Genomic DNA, 17,826 nt, shown 5'->3' with positions numbered 1-17,826 from the left:
CTTGTCTCCTGTAGCTTCCTGAGGGGTGGGTACAGCAGGGAATGGGTTGGAAGAGGCCTGGGAAGAGATAGGACTCCAGCAGTCAGCTCTGCCCTTTTCCAAAGAACTTCGGATAGAGACCTCAGCAGGCTCCTGGCTCCTGGCCCCTGAATGTCCTGCACAAGCTTGTCAGGTTAGCTCCCACCCACTGCTCTGGGCTGGTAGGGGTTAGAGGTCACTGACCCTCCAATCAGAGCCATGGTTATTTGGTTGTGAGTACAGGCTGGTGCTGGTGTTGACAACCTAACTGAAGGTAGCCAGGCCTCAAAGCGAGTGACTTGACTTCCTCACCCAAGGTAGGCCAGTAAACTGGAGTACACAGACTGTCCCTGAGGTGGTGGGGCCTGAAGTAGGGGTGAGACCCTGCACTGGTGGTCTTAGGGTCAGAGTTAGAAAGAGCTCTGTCTTTGGTCTAATCCCAGAACAAGGCTGCATTTCTCATCACAGCAAGGACCCTGCCCAGGAAACTTGTCCCTTATTTTATCAACTGAGTTGTTCATTCCTGGAAGTGGTGAGGTGGGCTGGAAGTGTAGCACAGTGAGGTCTTCTCCTCTCAGGGTAAAATAAGAAGGGGATGTCAGGGAAAGCCCAGTGGGCCCAGTGCCTGAGCTTCTGCAGGGTGGTATGGTCTCCTGGGGGAAAGAAGCCATAGGGTTTTCTTCCTGTTCCTATGCTCATGAGGCCAGCCCCTCAGACTGACCTGGGCCTGCTGTTGTCCTCCAGAGGTGCCAGGTTCAGACTGAGCCCCTAAAATCCTATTGTGGACCAGAAGATGTAACTTGTATGTCCTGTCTCAAATTGAGCTTTGCAATGGCATAAACACCTCCTGAGTAACATTCCAAGCATCAGAGACAAGCCCCTGGACACACGAACCCTTTCCAAATAGTACATTCTCAGGGAATGAGAAGGAAAATAGTTTCTATCCTGCTTAGCCTTACTCTGCTGGGGCTTCCTTACTGTAGTTGGATTCATAAGTTCAGGCTTGGATCTGGCACTTCTCTTACAATTGATTGGCCAAAGAGAATGGCAAGCCAGCCCATATTCAATGGAGAGACTACATCTCTTGATGGGGCAGCTGCAAAGTCATGTTGCAAAAGGTACAGAAACTGGGAACATTTCTGCAATGAATATACCACTTATCCTACTGGCTAGTCTGCAACAGCACTCCCCCTCTTGCCAGAGCTGGGGTCTGCTTACTGCTGAGCAGGCAGAGGATGTTGTCCTGGGCAACCTCACACTCTGATGGGAAGGAGTCAAAGATGGAATGATTATAGACCTCAGCCTGCTGGCTGTAATAGGAGGATGACATGGTAGATGAGCAGCCAGTGTCTACTCTTCCTGCCTAGGAATGGATATAGGCATAAGGTCTGAATCTTTGACACAGCCCCAGCCCCCTGATGTCCCTCCATGGGCACAAACCCCTGTACCAGTCTCTGGGGAATCTTACCAATCCTGACTTCAAAAGGGAAACTAAAAATCAGGGAGGTGAGGGCAATAAGGCTGGTAGCACACCTTCCCAAGATGGGCCTATACCCTGGGTTTCATCTTTTTTGCAGCCCTAGGATGTATTAAAGCCTGGATGTATAGCAGCAAGGGTTGAGGCCACTTTCTGGGGATTATGACAGTAATATCTGTCATGGGTATCTGTGGTTTTGCCTGCCTGGTATTCATTTCCATTTCCTTCTGGAAATGAAACTCCAATTTCTATTAGGAAATTATCCTTGTAAGTATATCCATTTATCCATCTGTTCAACAAAACTTTAATATTGAGTTCCAGTAATCCCCCAGCTCCTGTTCTAGGCCATGGGGATACAGAAATGAACAAGAAAAAGTTTCTGCATTCAAGCAGATTACCCTCTCTGGAGGTCATGAAACATGTAAACAAGCTGACATGTAATGCCTGTTCAGATGACCGTCATGAAGAAATAAAGCAGCATAAGAGGACAGAGACTGAGGCCAGTGGTCTGTTTCTGGAGGAGTGGGATTGAGTGAGACTCAGGTGATGGGAAGACCTAGAGGAAGAGCATCCCTAGACTTAGAATAGCTTGTGCTAAGGCCCCAAGATGCAAGAAGCTGAGAGGTGGCAGCTGTGGCTAGTGCAGACGGTGGAAAGGCAGAGGAGAGAGCTGGAGAGGTCATAGGGGGCCAGTTCAGGTGGCACCTTGGGGTCATGGGAAGGCCCTGGGATTTTATTCCAATGTAGTGGGAAGCCATGCAAGGGGTGAACAGAGAAGTGTTTGGTGTTGGTTCATGTTAAAAAGCGCAACTACCCTCTAGCTGCTATGTGGAGAATTGACTAGGGGCAGGACCTCCGGGGAAGAAGGGAGGCCAAGCTAGGAAGAACCAGTAGTAGCAGGTAAGAGGGGAAGGTGTTGTGAGAGGGATGGCAGCAGGAGCAGTGGGGACATGACATTGAGTTGGTGCTGTGTTCCCGGAGGTAGAGAGAGCAGGTCTTGCTGACGGCTGTAGTAGGATGTGAGAGAACAGCTGGCAGTAGTGATGATTGCTGAGATGAAAGACTTATGTTTGCAGTGTTGAGCAGACATGGGGAAGTTGGGCAGGCAGGGAGCCCACTGCTATATTCGATGATACAGGGAAGCCAGGTGATTTGGGGGAGACCACTCCAATTGAGGGATAGGTGTGGGACCTTTACCCTGCCTGTTGCGTTATCAAATTCCTATAGCTATAGCTATTGTTTTGGGGGTGGGCACATGAATCTTGTTAATCCAGTTGGATTCAGATTTGGGTTTAATTTGGAACTATTGAGAAGAGAAGGAGCTCTGTGAGGATATGGTGAGAGCTGTGGGCAGCCATTCTGCCACCATGCTGGGAGAATCTGCTGGGAAAAGGAGAAAGAATGAGAACGAGCCAGGACAGTATTGCGTGGACTTCTGGATTCAGCAGTGCCTCTGCTGGCCTGTCCCCCTTCTGAGCCAGTTTGAGTATTTTCTCACCTGCTCCAGAACGATTCTTAACTAATGGCAGATTAACAAATTCGGACACAATTTGAAGATGAGGTGAGGATACAGGAAGGAGGGAGAGAGGAGCTGGCATGGGGACGCATTTGAAGCATCCCCGGACTCTGAATGAGCCACATGGCATACCAATGAATGACACTCTAAAAGATACTTTGTCATCACAAGCAAAAGCTACTGCTTAGAGATGCAGCAACCGCACAGATCACTGTGGCAGGCCTCTCACCTTCCTGCCTCAGATCTGAGGGTAGACACCGTTGGAGCAACCAACCACAGTTTTGGGGTGCTGGGGCCCAGCTAGGTCAGGTGGGGTCCTAGAATCTTCCTCAAAGATGCAGATGACAGCCGGTGCAGGGAGGGGTTGGCTGCCAGCTCTTCAAGTGTCTGTTCCCCAGCCCTGCCCTCCTGATAACTTAACCATATCCTTGCTCATTCTCTCCTCCCCACCCCTACCTTTTCAGGGCATCAGGATCTGGTTGCTGTCTAGTTCTGAGAACTGAACTCAACCTTCCCCAGTGAGAACCACTGGGGATCAGGTGAAGACCACACTGGAGGCCTATAAAAGGGGTTGGGGGGTTTCTCAAGGTATGGAATCCACCGAGTTAACACCCAGGTTCTGCTGGGCAGGAAGCTGTGCCAGGGTGTGCTTATGAGGTCATTTATCTGGGGGTAGGGGTTGAGATGCCACAGAAGAAATGCCCGAGGCAAGGCCATCTTAGCATAGCCCACTTCCAGGAGACCCACTCACCCTCCTCTGCAGGCTGTGGGCTGGTAGCACATGCAGAGGGCTGATCCTGCTGGGACCCTCAGTGACCCCTGCTTTCTTCTTCCCACTCCTCCCTGAAGGCGTCTACTGAGAACCTCTGGGGAGACACTCTGGTAGAGGAGGGGAGAATGGTGGAGGTGGTGTAGGAGGATGGGGAGAGGCTCTGGAATGCTGGTGCTTTTGTACCTGGAGGTCAGCCTGTGGTCCTGAGGAGTGCTTGTGCCATGCTCCCTATGCTGTGTCCCTTTGCCCAACCTCCAGGAGGCTCCCCCACCCCATTCCCCATCAGGTGCTCACCTAGCACACCCCCCAAACCTCCCCTTGGATGGTTTCGCCCCTCTGCTTCTCAGCCCCCCGCGGCTCCTCCCTGTCCACTGGCTAGAGTTTGAGCTGCTTCTGGTGGTACCTAAGGCCCAGCACCGTCCGTTCAGAGGTTCATCACGTCCACCGATGCCCTAGGCCCTGGCCCCTGTTTGGGTTTCCTTCCTTCATGGGCTCCAGCTCTCTACTTACCCTATGCTCAGAATGTGAGCTCTTCCCTGTGCCCTTGGAGTGCAGGGACCTTCATCAATTTCTTTGTTCCTCAAGTGGATCAACCCAAAGAAGAGGATCCTGATTGCACTGAGTTGTCTTTAAAATCTACATAAAAAAGGTTCAGCACCTGTAGTTCAAGTGGCTAAGGCGCCAGCCACATACACCAGAGCTGGCGGGTTCGAATTCAGCCTGGGCCTGCTAAAGAACAATGACAACTACAACCAAAAAATAGCCGGGTGTTGTGGCGGGCACCTGTAGTCCCAGCTACTTGTGAGGCTGAGGCAAGAGAATCACTTAAGCCCAGGAGTTGGAGCTGTGAGCTGTGTGATGCCATGGCTACTCTCCCCAGGGTGACAGCTTGAGGCTCTGTCTCAAAAAAAAAAAAAAAAAATCTACTGAAATAAACTTGTTTGATGTGATTACAAAGCTATTAAATTTTTAAAAAACATTGTATAGTAAAATTGACTTTTTTGGAGGGGATATATAGTTTTGTAAATTATAAATGATAACAACATGTATAGATTCATATAACTGTCATCACAGCCAAGATCAACCTGTCACCCTGAGAAATCCCCTGTGGTTATACTTTGTAGTCAAAACTTGCCCATTTTTAACTCCTGGCGGTCAGCCTGTGGTCCTGAGGAGTGGAGGAGCCAATGGTGGAGCCAATCTCGAGTTGACAGACTGATCAATGCTTAATTTGCAAAGAACCGCTAGGCCCCTAGTAGCTAAGCTCTACCCCTTAGGCCACTGTATAGCCAGCCATACTTCAGGGTCCCCTTGAAGATCACAGGCATGCTCTGAATAGAATGTAGGTGGACTTGACTTCTACCAGCCTGTCCTGGATGCTGGTGATGGATAAGTGGCTGATCCCGATGTTGGGAGAACAATCCAATCCAAAGCACTGATCTGTCTCTTTGAGAATGACAGGGATCATATAGTGTATAACATTTTGAGACTGGCTTCTTTGACTCAGCATAGTGTCTTTGAAATTCATATGGTTGCATTTTTTTTTTTTTTTTTGGAGACGTCTCACTTTCTCAGCTGGGCTAGAGTGCCAGGACCTCAGCCTAGCTCACAGCAACCTTAAATTCCTGAGCTCAAGCAATCCTCCTGTCTCAGCGTCACAATGCTCAGCTAATTTTTCTATTTTTAGTAGAGACAGGGATCTCCATCTATCTCCAGCTGGTCTTGAACTCATGAGCTCAGGCAATCCACCTGCCTCAGCCTCCCAGAGTGCTAGGATTATAGGCACAAGCCACTGCACCTGGATGGGGTTGCATTCTTATTACTGAGTAGTACTCTATTGTATGGATTACAATCTACTTGTTTGCAATACACTCAAATTGGGATGAATACTTGAGTTGTTTCTAAGTTTTGGTAATTCTGAATAGAGCTGTTAAAAACATAAATTTTCATTTCTCTAGGGTAAATTATCAAGGATCTAGATTTCTGGGTCATACATATAACTTTATAAGAAACTGCCAAACTATTTTCCAGAGTAGCTGTACCTTTTTTTTTTTTTTTTTTTGCAGTTTTTGGCTGGGGCTGAGTTTGAACCTGCCACCTCTGGCATATGGGGCCGGCTTCTTACTCCTTTGAGCCACAGGCACCGCCCTGTACCATTTTTTTTTAAATCCTTACCAGCAATTTATGAGAGTTCTAGTTGCTCCACATCCTGTATAGTATTTGTTATTGTCAGTAATTCAAATTTTAGCTGTTTTAATAAGTGTGTAGTAGTATCTCATTTTAGTTTTAATTTATATTTCCTGGTGGATAATGATGTTGGTTATCTTTTCACGTAGCTATTTCCATCTATATATCTTCTTTGGTGAAGTATCTGTTCAAATCTTTTGTTCATCTTAATATTAGGTTGTCAGCCTTTTTTTTTTTTTTTTTTGTAGAGACAGAGTCTCACTTTATCGCCCTCGGTAGAGTGCTGTGGTGTCTCAGCTCACAGCAATCTGCAACTCCAGGGCTTAGGCAATTCTCTTGCCTCAGCCTCCCGAGTAGCTGGGACTACAGGCACCTGCCACAATGCCCGGCTGTTTTTTGTTGCAGTTTGGCCGGGGCCAGGTTTGAACCCGCCACCCTTGGTATATGGGGCCGGCACCCTACCACTGAGCCACAGGCGTCGCCCAGGTTGTCGGCCTTTTAAGAGTGTCAAATAAATGGAATCATATGATATACAACCTTTTGAGAATGCCTTCTGATTACTTAGCATAATGTCTCTGAGGTTTGTGCAAGTTGTTTTGTGTGTCAATAGCTTGGTCCTTTTTTTACTGCTGAGTTATGCTCCCTTGTATAAATATACATTAGTTTGTGTTTTTCCATTCACTCTTTGAAGGACATTTTGTTTCCAGTTTTTGGCTATTACAGTTAAAGCTGCTGTGACCTTTCATGTACATATTTTTGCCTAAGTTTTTTTTTGCTTTTTTGTTTGTTTGTTTGTTTTTTGAGACAGAGCCTCAAGCTGTCACCCTGGGTAGAGTGCTGTGGCATCATAGCTCACAGCAACCTCCAACTCTTGGCTCAAGTGATTCTCCTGCCTCTGCCTCCCAAGTAGCTGGGACCACAGGTGCCCGCCACAACGCCTGGCTATTTTTTGGTTGCAGCCGTCATTGTTGTTTGGCAGGCCCAGGCTGGATTTGAGCCGGCCAGCTCAGGTGTATGTGGCTGGCACCTTAGCCACTTGAGCCACAGGCGCCTAGCCTGAGCATAAGTTTTAACTTCACTAGGGCAAATACACAGAAGTGGCATTGCTAGATTATATGGTAAGTATACGTTTACCTTATAAGAAACTGCCAAACCATTTTCCAAGGTGGCTATATTTTTCTCATCCCAACCAGTGAGATAGAAATGTTCTGGCTGCTCATCATTCTTGTCAGCTCTTGGTGTTGTCAGGATTTTTTATTTTAGGAGCTCTAATAGGAGTATAGTAACATCTCATTGCAGTTTTAATTTGCATTTTCCTGACGGCTAATGATGTTGAATATCTTTTCATGCATTTACTTGTTATTCTCTTTGGTAAACTGTTCAAGTGTTTTGCCCATTTTTAAATTTGGGTTGTTTACTTATTATTTAATTTTGAGGGTTCTTGATTTAGACTTGAGCCCTTTCTAGAATGTGATTTGCATATATTTTCTCCAGGTCTGTGGCTTACTTTTCCATTTTGTTCACAGTGTGTTTCATGAACAAATATTTTATTTTATATTTTGTTCTCAGACCTTGACAGGATGAAAAAGGTCTTAAATTTGAAGTCAAATTTATCATTTTTTTCTTGTAGAATAATGCTGTTCGTATCATATCTAAGAACTTTTTGCTTAGTACAACATTAGGAAAGTTTTCTTTTGTTTTTGTCAAGTTTTATGTTTTACATTTAGTTTTATGTTCCATTTTGGGTTAATATTTTACAAAGTAGGAGGTTTAGATTGGGGTTCTCCCCACCTCTCTCTCTCTCTTTTTTATGATTATTCCAACACCATTATTTTTTAAACAAAAGACTATCCTTTCTGCATTAAATTGGTTTCACATCTTTGTTCAAAAAAAGCAATTAGTCATATCCGTAGCGATCTATTTCTGGACTTTCTATTCTGATCCATTTGTGTTTCTAATCTTCACTAATGCATGCTATCTTTATTACTATTTTTTTCAGTGCTTTTTATAGTAAGTCTTAAAATTGAGTTATGTGACTCCTCCAACTTTTTTTTCAAAATTGTTTTGGAAATTCTAGTTCCTTTGCTTTCTATACAAATTTCAGAATTGGCTTGTCTATTCTAAAATTCAGTTGGGATTTTGATTCAAATGACATTTAATTTATGGACCAATTTGGGGAACATTTAGTTATGCTGAGTCTTCCAATTAATAAACATAATATATATTTTTGTTTCTATCTTTTTATTTTGCTCATCAGCATTTTATGGATTTCAGAATCCATATTCTACATGTTTTCTTTCTTTCTTTTTTTTGAGACAGTTTCACTTTGTCGGCCTTGGTAGAGTGCTGTGGCAGTCACAACTCCCAGCAACCTCCAACTCTTGGGCTTAAGCGATTCTCTTGCCTCAGCCTCCCAAGTAGCTGACTCCTTTTTTAGAGATGGGGTTTCACTCTTTCTCAGGCTGGTCTCGAACTCCTGAGCTCAGGCAATCCACCTGCCTTGGCCTCCCAAGTGCTGGGATTACAGACTTGAGCCACTGTGCCCAGCCTCTGCACATGTTTTCTGAGGTTTATACCCAAGTATTAATATTTTTGAGCTATAATTTTGGTCCCCAACCATTTATTACTAGTTTGTAGACATATAATTAAATTTTGTATATTAACCTTGTGCCTTTTTTTATTCATTTAATTTAATTTAATTAATTAATTTATTTTTATTTTTTTATTAAATTATAGCTGTGTACATTAGCCTTTTTTTTTTTGAGACAAAGTCTCACTTTGTCGCCTTCGGTAGAGTGCTGTGGTGTCATAGCTCACAGCAACCTCAAACTCTTGGACTTAAGCAATTCTCTTTCCTCAGCGTCCCAAGTAGCTGGGACTATAGGCATCCACCACAACACCCAGCTATTTTTTGTTGTGGTTGTCATTGTTGTTTTAGCTGGCCTGGGCTGGGTTCAAACCCTCCAGACTGGGCATATGTGGCTGGCGCCATAATTGCTGTGCTATGGGAAGCCTAACCTTGTGCCTTGTAATCTTGCTAAACTAATATCTAGGGGCTTTTTGTAGATTCTTTGCAGTGTATTAAAAATGTAGATAACCACCTGCAAATAGGAACATTTTTATTTCTTCTTTTTAAATTTTTATGTCCTTTATTTTTCCAGTCTTGTTGCACTAAGACTTCCAATACATTTTGAATAGGTATGGTGAGAGTGGACTCATTGTCTTGTTCCCTTTTGGAAGGAGGAACATTTAGTTTTTCACTAAATGATTCATTAAGAATCATTTAATCTGGCCAGATATGGTGGCTCACACCTGTAATCCTGGCACTTGGCGAGGCTTCAGGTGGATAGCTTGAGCTTAGGAGTTCAAGATCAGCCTGAGCAAGAGTGAGACCCCATCTTACTATAAATAGAAAAAAATTAAAAAAAAAATTAGCTGGGCCTTGTGGGGGGACCTGTAGTCCCATGTACTTGGGAGGCTGAGGCAGGAGGATTGCTTCAGGCCAGGGGTTTGAGGTTTCTGTGAGCTAGGCTGACATCACGGGACTGTAGCTTGGGCAACAGTGTGAGACTATGTTTAAAAAAAAAAAAAGAATTATTTAATCTGTCAGTTCTTTGTAGAAGTCTTTTAGAATGTTAAGGAAGCACTTTTTAATTCCTAGTTTGCTGAGTTTTTGTCATGTATTGATGTTGAATTTTGTCCAATTCTTTTTCTGAATCGGTTAGTATAATCATGTGTTTTTCCTTTAATCCTTTAATACAATGGATTATATTGATTGATTTTTTTTTTTCAGTGTCAAACCATCCTTGCATTCCTGGGATAATCCCCATCAGTCATGGTATATTATTCTTCTTTTATGTGGCTAGATTTTCTGTTTTTTTTTTTTATTAATATTAAATCATAGCTGTGTACATTAATGCAATCATGGGGCACCATACACTGGTTTTATAAACAGTTTGACACATTTTCATCACACTGGTTAACATAGCCTTCCTGGCATTTTCTTAGTTATTGTATTAAGACAATTATATTCTACATTTACTAAGTTTCACATGTACCATTGTAAGATGCACTGCAGGTGTAATCCCATCAATCACCCTCCCTCTGCCCATCTTTCCCCTCCTTCCCCTCCCTCTCCCCCTTCCCCATATTCTTAGGTTTAACTGGGTTATAGCTTTCATATGAAAGCCATAAATTAGTTTCATAGTAGGGCTGAGTACATTGGATACTTTTTCTTCCATTCTTGAGATACTTTACTAAGAAGAATATGTTCCATATATGGCTAGATTTGATTGGCTAATAGTGTGTTGATTTTTTGTTTGTTGGTTGGTTGGTTGGTTTCTATATTCTTGAGGAATATAGTCTGTAGTTTTATTTTCTTGTAATGTTTTTGTCTGGTTTTGGCATCGGGATAATCGTGACTTCTAAAACTGTTTGGAGATAGTTCCCTTCTAGTCTGTTCTATGGAAGTGTTTTTGTAGAATTGGTGCTATTTCTTCCTTAGTGTTTGTAAGAATATGCCAGTGAAATCATCTTTGCCTGAAATTTTCTTAAAAAATTATTTTGTTTAAAAAGTTTTATTATTATGTTTTTAGACAAGGTTTGGCTATGTTGTCCAGGCTGGTCTTGAACTGCTGGGTTCAAGTGACCCCTATGTTCAGCTTCCCAAGTAGCTAGGATTACAGGCATGCACCACTGTGCCCAGCTCTGGAATTTTCTTTATTGGAAAGTTTTTAATATCAAAGTCAATTTCTTTAATAGACATGTGGCTGCTCAGATATCTATTTCTTCTTGGGCGAGTTTTGGTTCTTTGTAACTTTCAGTAAATTCATCCATTTTATCTATAATTTCTTCTGTTCTTCTCACTTTAGTCTTAAATTGCTCACATTTCCCTAGTTTCCTAAGGTGGAAGCTTGCTATAAAAATGCTGTAAATGTTCTTCTAATCACTACTTTCACTGTATCCCACAAAATTTAAGTTGTATTTTATTTTTCATTTGTTCAAAATATTTAAAAATTTCTCTCAAGACTTCTTTGAGTCATGGATTATTTAGAAGTGTCTTGTTTGATTTACAAATATTTAGAGGTTTTTTTAACCTATCTTTCTGTCATTGATTTCTAGTTTAATCCCATCATGGTCTGAGAGCATACTTGGTGTATTCTGTTCAGAATTTTTAGTTGTAATCATTAGGAAAGATTGGCTATAGTGCACTTAATCTTGCTAGCATGGACTCAATAATATTTTACTTTATTTTTTGAGACAGGATCTTGCTCTGTCGCCCAGGCTAGCATGCAGCAGGGTTGTCATTGCTCACTGCAACCTCAAGCTGTTGGGCTCAAGTGATCCTTCTACTGCAGGCTCCTGAGTAGCTGGGACTACAAGTGCACTCCACTATGCCTGGCTGATTTTTAAAAATGTTTTTATTTTTTGTAGAGAGGTGGCCTTGTTATATTGCTCAGATTAGTCCTGAGTTCCTGGGTCAGCCAATCTACCCACCTGACCTCCCAAAGTGCTAGGATTATAGGCATGAGTCATGGCATGAGTCTTTTTCTGGCTTTTCTATTCTGTTTCACTGATCTATTTATCTCTCCTTATAGCACACTTTTTTTTTTTTTTTTTGAGACAGAGTTTCACTATGTTGCCTGGTAGAGGGCTCTGGTGTCACAGCTCACAGCAACCTCCAACTCTTGGGCTTAAGTGATTCTCTTATCTCAGCCTTCCAAGTAGTTTGGACTACAGGTGCCTGCCACGACGCACGGCTATTTTTTGGTTGCAGTTGTCATTGTTGTTTGGCAGGCTCAGGCTAGGTTCATACCCGCCAGCTCCACTGTATGTGGCTGACGCCCTAGCTGCTGAGCTATAGGCCCCAAGCCAGCACACTGTCTTAATTACTGTAACTTTATAGTGAGCCTTGAAATGAGATAATGTAAGCCCTTCACCTTGTGCTTCTATGTCAAGAATTTCCCAACTGTTTATTGATGTGTGAAAATACGTTTGAGTTTTATATATTAGCCTTGCATCTTGAACATTTTTTGATGCTTTAAAATTTTGAAATGTCTTTTTGAGATATAATTTATATACTATTCAATTCACCTATTTAGTGTGTACAGTTCAATGGTTTTTAGTATTTCACAGATATGTACAACCATCACTGAGGCTATCTTACAAGCTTTCTGAATTTCATTAAGTTTCAGTAGCTTTTTTTTTTCTTTTTGGTAGATTTTTTTTTTTTGAGACAGAGTTGACTCTCACTTTGTTGCCCTTGGTAGAGTGCCATGGCATCATAGCTCATAGCGATTTGAAACTCCTGGGCTCAAACGATTCTCTTGTCACAACCTCCTAAATAGCTGGGACTACAGGCACCTGCCACAACGCCTGGCTATTTTTTAGAGATGGGGTCTTGTTCTTGCTTAGTCTGGTCTCGAACTCCTGAGCTCAAGCAATTCACCTGTCTCGGGCTCCTAGAGTGCTAGGATTACAGGTGTGAGCCACTGCACGCAGGCTTTGGGGGAATTTTTTATGCACATAATCATGTTGGCTGTGATTTATTTAAATAAATAAACAGTTTTATTTCTTTAAATACAAATTTTAAGGCACTTTGTTTATTGCACAGGCTAGGTCCTTTAGTATATTGTTAAACAGAAGTGGCAAGACCAGACTTTTTTGTTTTATTTACATATCTTTATTTTGGAAGTGTACTTTCTCTGGGTATAGAATTTTAGGTTGGCTGGCTCTTTTTTCCCCTTTACATTTCTTTCTTTCTTTTTTTTTGCCCAGGCTGGACTGGACTTGAACTTGAGGGTTCAATAAATCTTCCTGCCCTCTGCCTCCTGAGTATCTGGGAAGATAGGTGTGAGCTACTGTCCCCAGTTTCTGTTTTCTTATCTCTCAGGAAGCCGATACCACCATTTAGACTGTGAAGAAAATGGAGATTATCCTTCTAAATAATGAAGCACAAGACTTTGATGACTCTGTGTGTATGTGTGTTGGTAGGAGGGGAAGGTAAAAAACTGACTAATGCTACAAAAAGGCCTGCACAATATTATCCTTCTCAAAGACGGACACATACCACACCTCCTTCTCTGTCACACCACACTCACTTCTCACATCCTTCAGTGTACTCCTGTCTTCCCCACCCCTCCCCTCTGAACTTCACACCAATATCCCTTAGCTTCAGATGGCTTTCTCCCCTTCCCTACATTCCTCCCAACTCCATACTGGCCTCTTCCATACTCACCCTATATGTGACTGCAAATATACTCCTTAGTGACCCTAGGGCTGTGATTCTGAGGGGACTGGGACCTCACTATGTCAGGCAGGTCTTTAGAGGCCAGGATCAGGCAGAGAGAGGGCCCTCCAACTGGCCTGGAGGCCCCCAGGAGCAGGCAGGAGAGTGCTTGAGCACTTCTGAGCCTGAAATGGGGCCCACGCTGGTCGTGGGGGGGGTTCATGGGGTTCCTTGGGCACTGTGCAGATGGGTAGACATGAGTCAGCAATGCAGGTCTTTTCTCCAGAAGTAAATCATTGGTAACAGTTTTGTGCTGTCTCCCATATTAACGTACACACATTATATAATGTGTATGCTTGTTCCTAGATAGTTTTGTTCACATAAATGGGATCATAATCATGATCTGTAGTTTTTCACTTATAAATTCATCTTGGATAGACTTCCTCATTAACAATATAGATCAAAATCATTATTTTTAAATTATATAATATTTTACAGTATAAAGGACTATAAATAATTAAATCAATCCCCTATTGATGACTATTCAAGTTATTTCAATGTAATATTATTACCAAAGACTATTTTTATGCCACTTTATATCAATGGGATAATATTTCTGGTGTCTTGCCTTTGAAGTTAGGGCTTTGGCCATTTCTGGCAGAAAAGCATAGGCAGAACTTTCATCTTTTTCTTGGAGGGGGCTCAACTGTTAAAAGCCATGTGTTGCCTCAGTAATAGCTGCCCTTATGACATCAGCAGTGTCCCTCCTCCACCTTTCCTGCCTGTGCCATAGCTGAGGAACACAGACCTGAGGGGATTTGAACCATCTATACCCAACCCGTGTGTGACCAATGGTGAGTAAGAAAGAGCTCTCTTACTCTTCCATGAACACCAGTGACACACCAGATTTATTAGAGATGTCCCCATGGATCTCTCAGGAAGAGGAGACCCCCTGCCACCGAAGACTCTTGAGAAGCCCTAGAAGCTGGGGATATGTGGGATATTGAAGGGAGATGGGACAGCAGCCTCACTCTTGCCTTTCCTCTAATACTGATTGTAGGAGGAGAATCAGGGTGAAAGAAATGATAAAGCTACGGAAAAAGATGAGTCTCCAGAGAACGAGAATCCACCCTTGGCACCAAGCACCCTGGAAGCAGATACAGAGGTAGGAGGAGCCCTGACCTGGGTATTGCTGGTTGTATTCTTTCTTTTTTTTTTTTTCTTTTGAGACAGAGTTTCACTTTGTCGCCCTTGGTAGAGTGCTGTGGCGTCACAGCTCACAGCAACCTCCAACTCTTGGGCTTAAGCGACTCTCCCACCTTAGCCTCCCAAGTAACTGGGACTATAGGCGCCCGCCACAATGTCTGGCTATTTTTTTTGTTGTAGTTGTCATTGTTGTTTGGCAGGCCTGGGCCAGGTTCAAACCTGCCAGCCCTGGTGCCTGAACCCTGGCGCCAGTTGGTGCCCTAACCACTGAGCTACAGGCACCAAACCGGTATTGCTGGCTGTTGTGTCCTTGTGTTTTTTTCTTTTTTTTTGTAGAGACAGAGTCTCACTTCATGGCCCTCGGTGGCGTGCCGTGGCCTCACACAGCTCACAGCAACCTCCAACTCCTGGGCTTAAGCGATTCTCTTACCTCAGCCTCCCGAGTAGCTGGGACTACAGGCGCCCGCCACAACGCCCGGCTATTTTTGGTTGCAGTCTGGCCGGGGCCGGGTTTGAACCCGCCACCCTCGGTATATGGGGCTGGCGCCCTACCGACTGAGCCACAGGCGCCGCCCGTGTCCTTGTGTTTTCTGTGTGGTCCTGAGTTAAGAGCAAAAAATAACTCCTTTCTGTTTGTCTTCTTTCTTCATTTCTTTCTCAGGCTAAAACTCTGGCTCTGACTGAGGAACCAGAAGCGGAGAATGTTGACATGAACGTCATAGAGGTATGGCCTCCCAGAAGACACAGGGCTGGGGCTCAGGCTGTTGTTTGTGGAGTGGAATGGCCAAGATATGGAAAGCTTGGTGAGAATTGTATGTGCATGCATGTGTGTGTGTGTGAGAGTTTGACCTTGCACGTGTATATTTGCTTGAGAATTAAGATTTAAAGTGTGAAAGTCAAGAAAAGTGAAAATGGGGAAAAGATAAGAGAGGTCAAGCTTTACAGGGTGAGGGGAACTTTGAATACTATGACATGATAGAGTGAGAGAGCAGGTTGTGGATTTGAGCTGGAGTCAGAGGTGAGAGGACAGGGCCAGGGAAGATGCCACTTTTCCAACAGGGAAGGGAAGGGTCATAGATCCCAGATAGGTGGTCGGGCCCAGCTGGAACATAGTAACCCTTTGATCCCTAGATCACAGTGTTGAGCTAGACTGGCCATCAAGGTACTTGCAAAACCGGGTGAGGGAGCTAGGACAGGTATACTCCCATTCTGCAGATGGAGTCAGTGAGACTCACGGTCAAAGTAAAGTGTCCATGTCCATTAACCTGCAGGTGGCAGAGGTGGGACACTTGCCTGGTCTCCTGGGTCCAGCTGTTACCATGCTCAGTGGTCCTGAATTTCAGGAGGGGCAATAGATGATAGGAATCAGGGCCTTTCATGGCCCACCCTAGAACTGAAGCAGGGTGGGGAGTGTTCTCTGAATGTCTTTTGTTTTTCTTGAAAGCCGCCAGAACACCCAAAGAAGTTATCTGACAAAGATATGGCAGTCATAAAGATCCAGGCCTGGTGGCGGGGCACACTGGTACGGCGGGTGTTACTGCACGCGGCCCTCAGGGCCTGGAGCATTCAGTGCTGGTGGCGGTTGATACTGTCGAAGCTTCTGGAGAAGAGGCGGCGGGCAGCACTGGAGTCCTTTTCTCGGGAGGAGAGGGCAGCAGTTACTCTGCAGTCCTGGGCCCGCATGTGGTTCATCCGTCGGCGCTACTGCCAGGTGCTCAATGCTGCCCGCATCATCCAGGCCTACTGGAGGTGCCACTCCTGTGCTGCCCGGGGTCTCATCAAGGGCCAGTATAGAGTCACGGCCAATCAGCTACATCTCGAGCTGGAGATCTTGCTGGGCTCAGGGCCTTGCATTGTAACGGAATGTATTCCCCTCCCAATAAAGGAGTGAAGTAGTCTTTTCTGGACATTCTGTTTAACAAACTCCAGGAGGTCAGGACAATAATGGCAAATACAGGCATCTCATATACCAACTCTAAGGAATTGGCCTGAGGCGCTCTGTGGTAAAGGATTCTGAGCCCTTTGTTCAGACTGAGCAGAGACTGTGATTGTTTAGCAATGTCTGCCATAAATAGGAAAGCTGGGGGGACAAATTTGCCAGTTGGCCAACTCTAAGGAACATCATTGTGTTTGGCCTATGTAAATGGTGCGCTCTCCTCAAGACTGTGTACTGGAAGCCTTTGGGAGGGTGGTCAAGGCAATGGCAGCACATTCTCCAGGAACCCATCCATCTGGGTCTGGTTGCTCAGGGATTGTTCCCCCAATCCCAAGACTGAGGGGAGCCCATCCACCCACATGGGTGGATCCCATGTCTTCACCTAACTGAGGACTGTATCCTCATACTCAAGTGCTCAGGATCTTGAAACCCTAACCGGAAGCTGTGAGAGAACACAACCCAAATTCTCATTCTCACCACAAACACTGTCTGTCCCTTTCCCTTAAGTTTCACGTGGAAGCTAGGACTCATTCTTCTCCAGACCAGCCCTGGGTGGGCAACTCTATAGGCAAGAGGGAGGGAGGCAAAGCATTCCACTGCCAGCCCACCCCTCCAGTGAGGGTCAGGTCCCAGGCTATTACTGACATGGGAGCTGAGGAGGCATTAGTCTTTTCTCCCTACTCTCTCCCCAGGCCCGTCCTCTGCCAAGGCTGGTCCAGGCAGGGCTGGCTCCTTTGAATATTCTTTTTTATGAAATGCTGCCACTTGGGGTTAGGATTGGGGCCCAGGTGATGATCAAAGGCCAGTTTAGAGGTCAAGGTATGAATTTGTTTGTCTGGACACTGCTTTCCTGTGGTTCTCTGCAGAAAGGGAGGAGTATGGGGTCTGGGTCATTCTCCACCAAGGCTGCAAACTCAAAGCCTTATGTCCAGCCATGCGCTATTGGCTCTGCCCTGGTGAGCTGCTCCCTTGACTCACAGAGGTTTGGAGGTGCTGCCCAGACATCTCAGGCTGTGGCTCTCTGTCTTGCTCTTGGGTGTAGGCTCTGTGCTGCCATGTTCTGTCCCTGGGTCTCACTCAGGGCCTGGGTCTCTCACATCCATACAGAAGGATTTCTTTCTCCTTGCCTCCCTTTGTCTTGTGTTCAGTGTCTCATAGCAAAGAGCTCTGTCCTAGGTCACACTTCTGGTTCTATTCTCATTGCTGTGTGGCCATGGACAAGTCATTTCCCTTCTATGAACCCAGCCAGTTTCCTGAGTTGTGAACTTGGGCTAATGATCTCCACTGTTCAGGATGAATGTCAAGTACCATAAAAATCCAGAATCTTCAAAATGTCAAGTTCTACACCTTAAATATATACAACTTTATTTATTTTTTGAGACAGAGTCTCACTTTGTCACCTTGGGTGGAATGCTGTGGCATCATAGCTCACAGCAGCCTCAAAATCTTGGGCTTGACAAATCCTCTTGCCTCAGCGTCCTCAGTA

General features: G+C 44.6%; 1 protein-coding gene across 3 annotated transcripts; it reads left to right on the top strand.

Annotated features, from left to right (window-relative positions):
- Positions 1-3,432: 3,432 nt before the first annotated feature.
- IQCF1 (IQ motif containing F1) lies at positions 3,433-16,307 on the top strand. Of its 3 annotated transcripts, XM_053599795.1 has the most exons (6): positions 9,762-9,808; positions 12,748-12,820; positions 13,931-14,052; positions 14,259-14,363; positions 15,066-15,128; positions 15,849-16,307. In XM_053599795.1, the coding sequence occupies exons 3-6, from the start codon at positions 14,050-14,052 to the stop codon at positions 16,293-16,295; spliced, it is 618 nt and encodes a 205-aa protein (XP_053455770.1). In that variant the 5' UTR covers positions 9,762-9,808; positions 12,748-12,820; positions 13,931-14,049; the 3' UTR covers positions 16,296-16,307. The 3 variants fall into 3 exon arrangements, with proteins under 3 accessions (XP_053455769.1, XP_053455770.1, XP_053455768.1); XM_053599794.1 differs by lacking the exon at positions 9,762-9,808 and adding an exon at positions 3,433-3,599 and having other exon boundaries at positions 12,748-14,052; XM_053599793.1 differs by lacking the exon at positions 9,762-9,808 and having other exon boundaries at positions 12,276-14,052.
- The last annotated feature ends 1,519 nt before the right edge of the window (positions 16,308-17,826 follow it).

The sequence above is a fragment of the Nycticebus coucang genome, chromosome 8, assembly GCF_027406575.1.
Source record: "Nycticebus coucang isolate mNycCou1 chromosome 8, mNycCou1.pri, whole genome shotgun sequence".
Lineage (NCBI taxonomy): Eukaryota > Metazoa > Chordata > Mammalia > Primates > Lorisidae > Nycticebus > Nycticebus coucang.
The sequence above is the reverse complement of the archived record's forward strand: the minus strand, read 5'-3'. Positions and strand labels throughout refer to the sequence as shown.

Coding starts and splice junctions, on each gene's coding strand:
- IQCF1 (XM_053599794.1), top strand. Junction 14,364..15,065: donor CCCTGGAAGCAGATACAGAG/GTAGGAGGAGCC, acceptor TTTCTTTCTCAG/GCTAAAACTCTGGCTCTGAC. Junction 15,129..15,848: donor TTGACATGAACGTCATAGAG/GTATGGCCTCCC, acceptor TTTTCTTGAAAG/CCGCCAGAACACCCAAAGAA.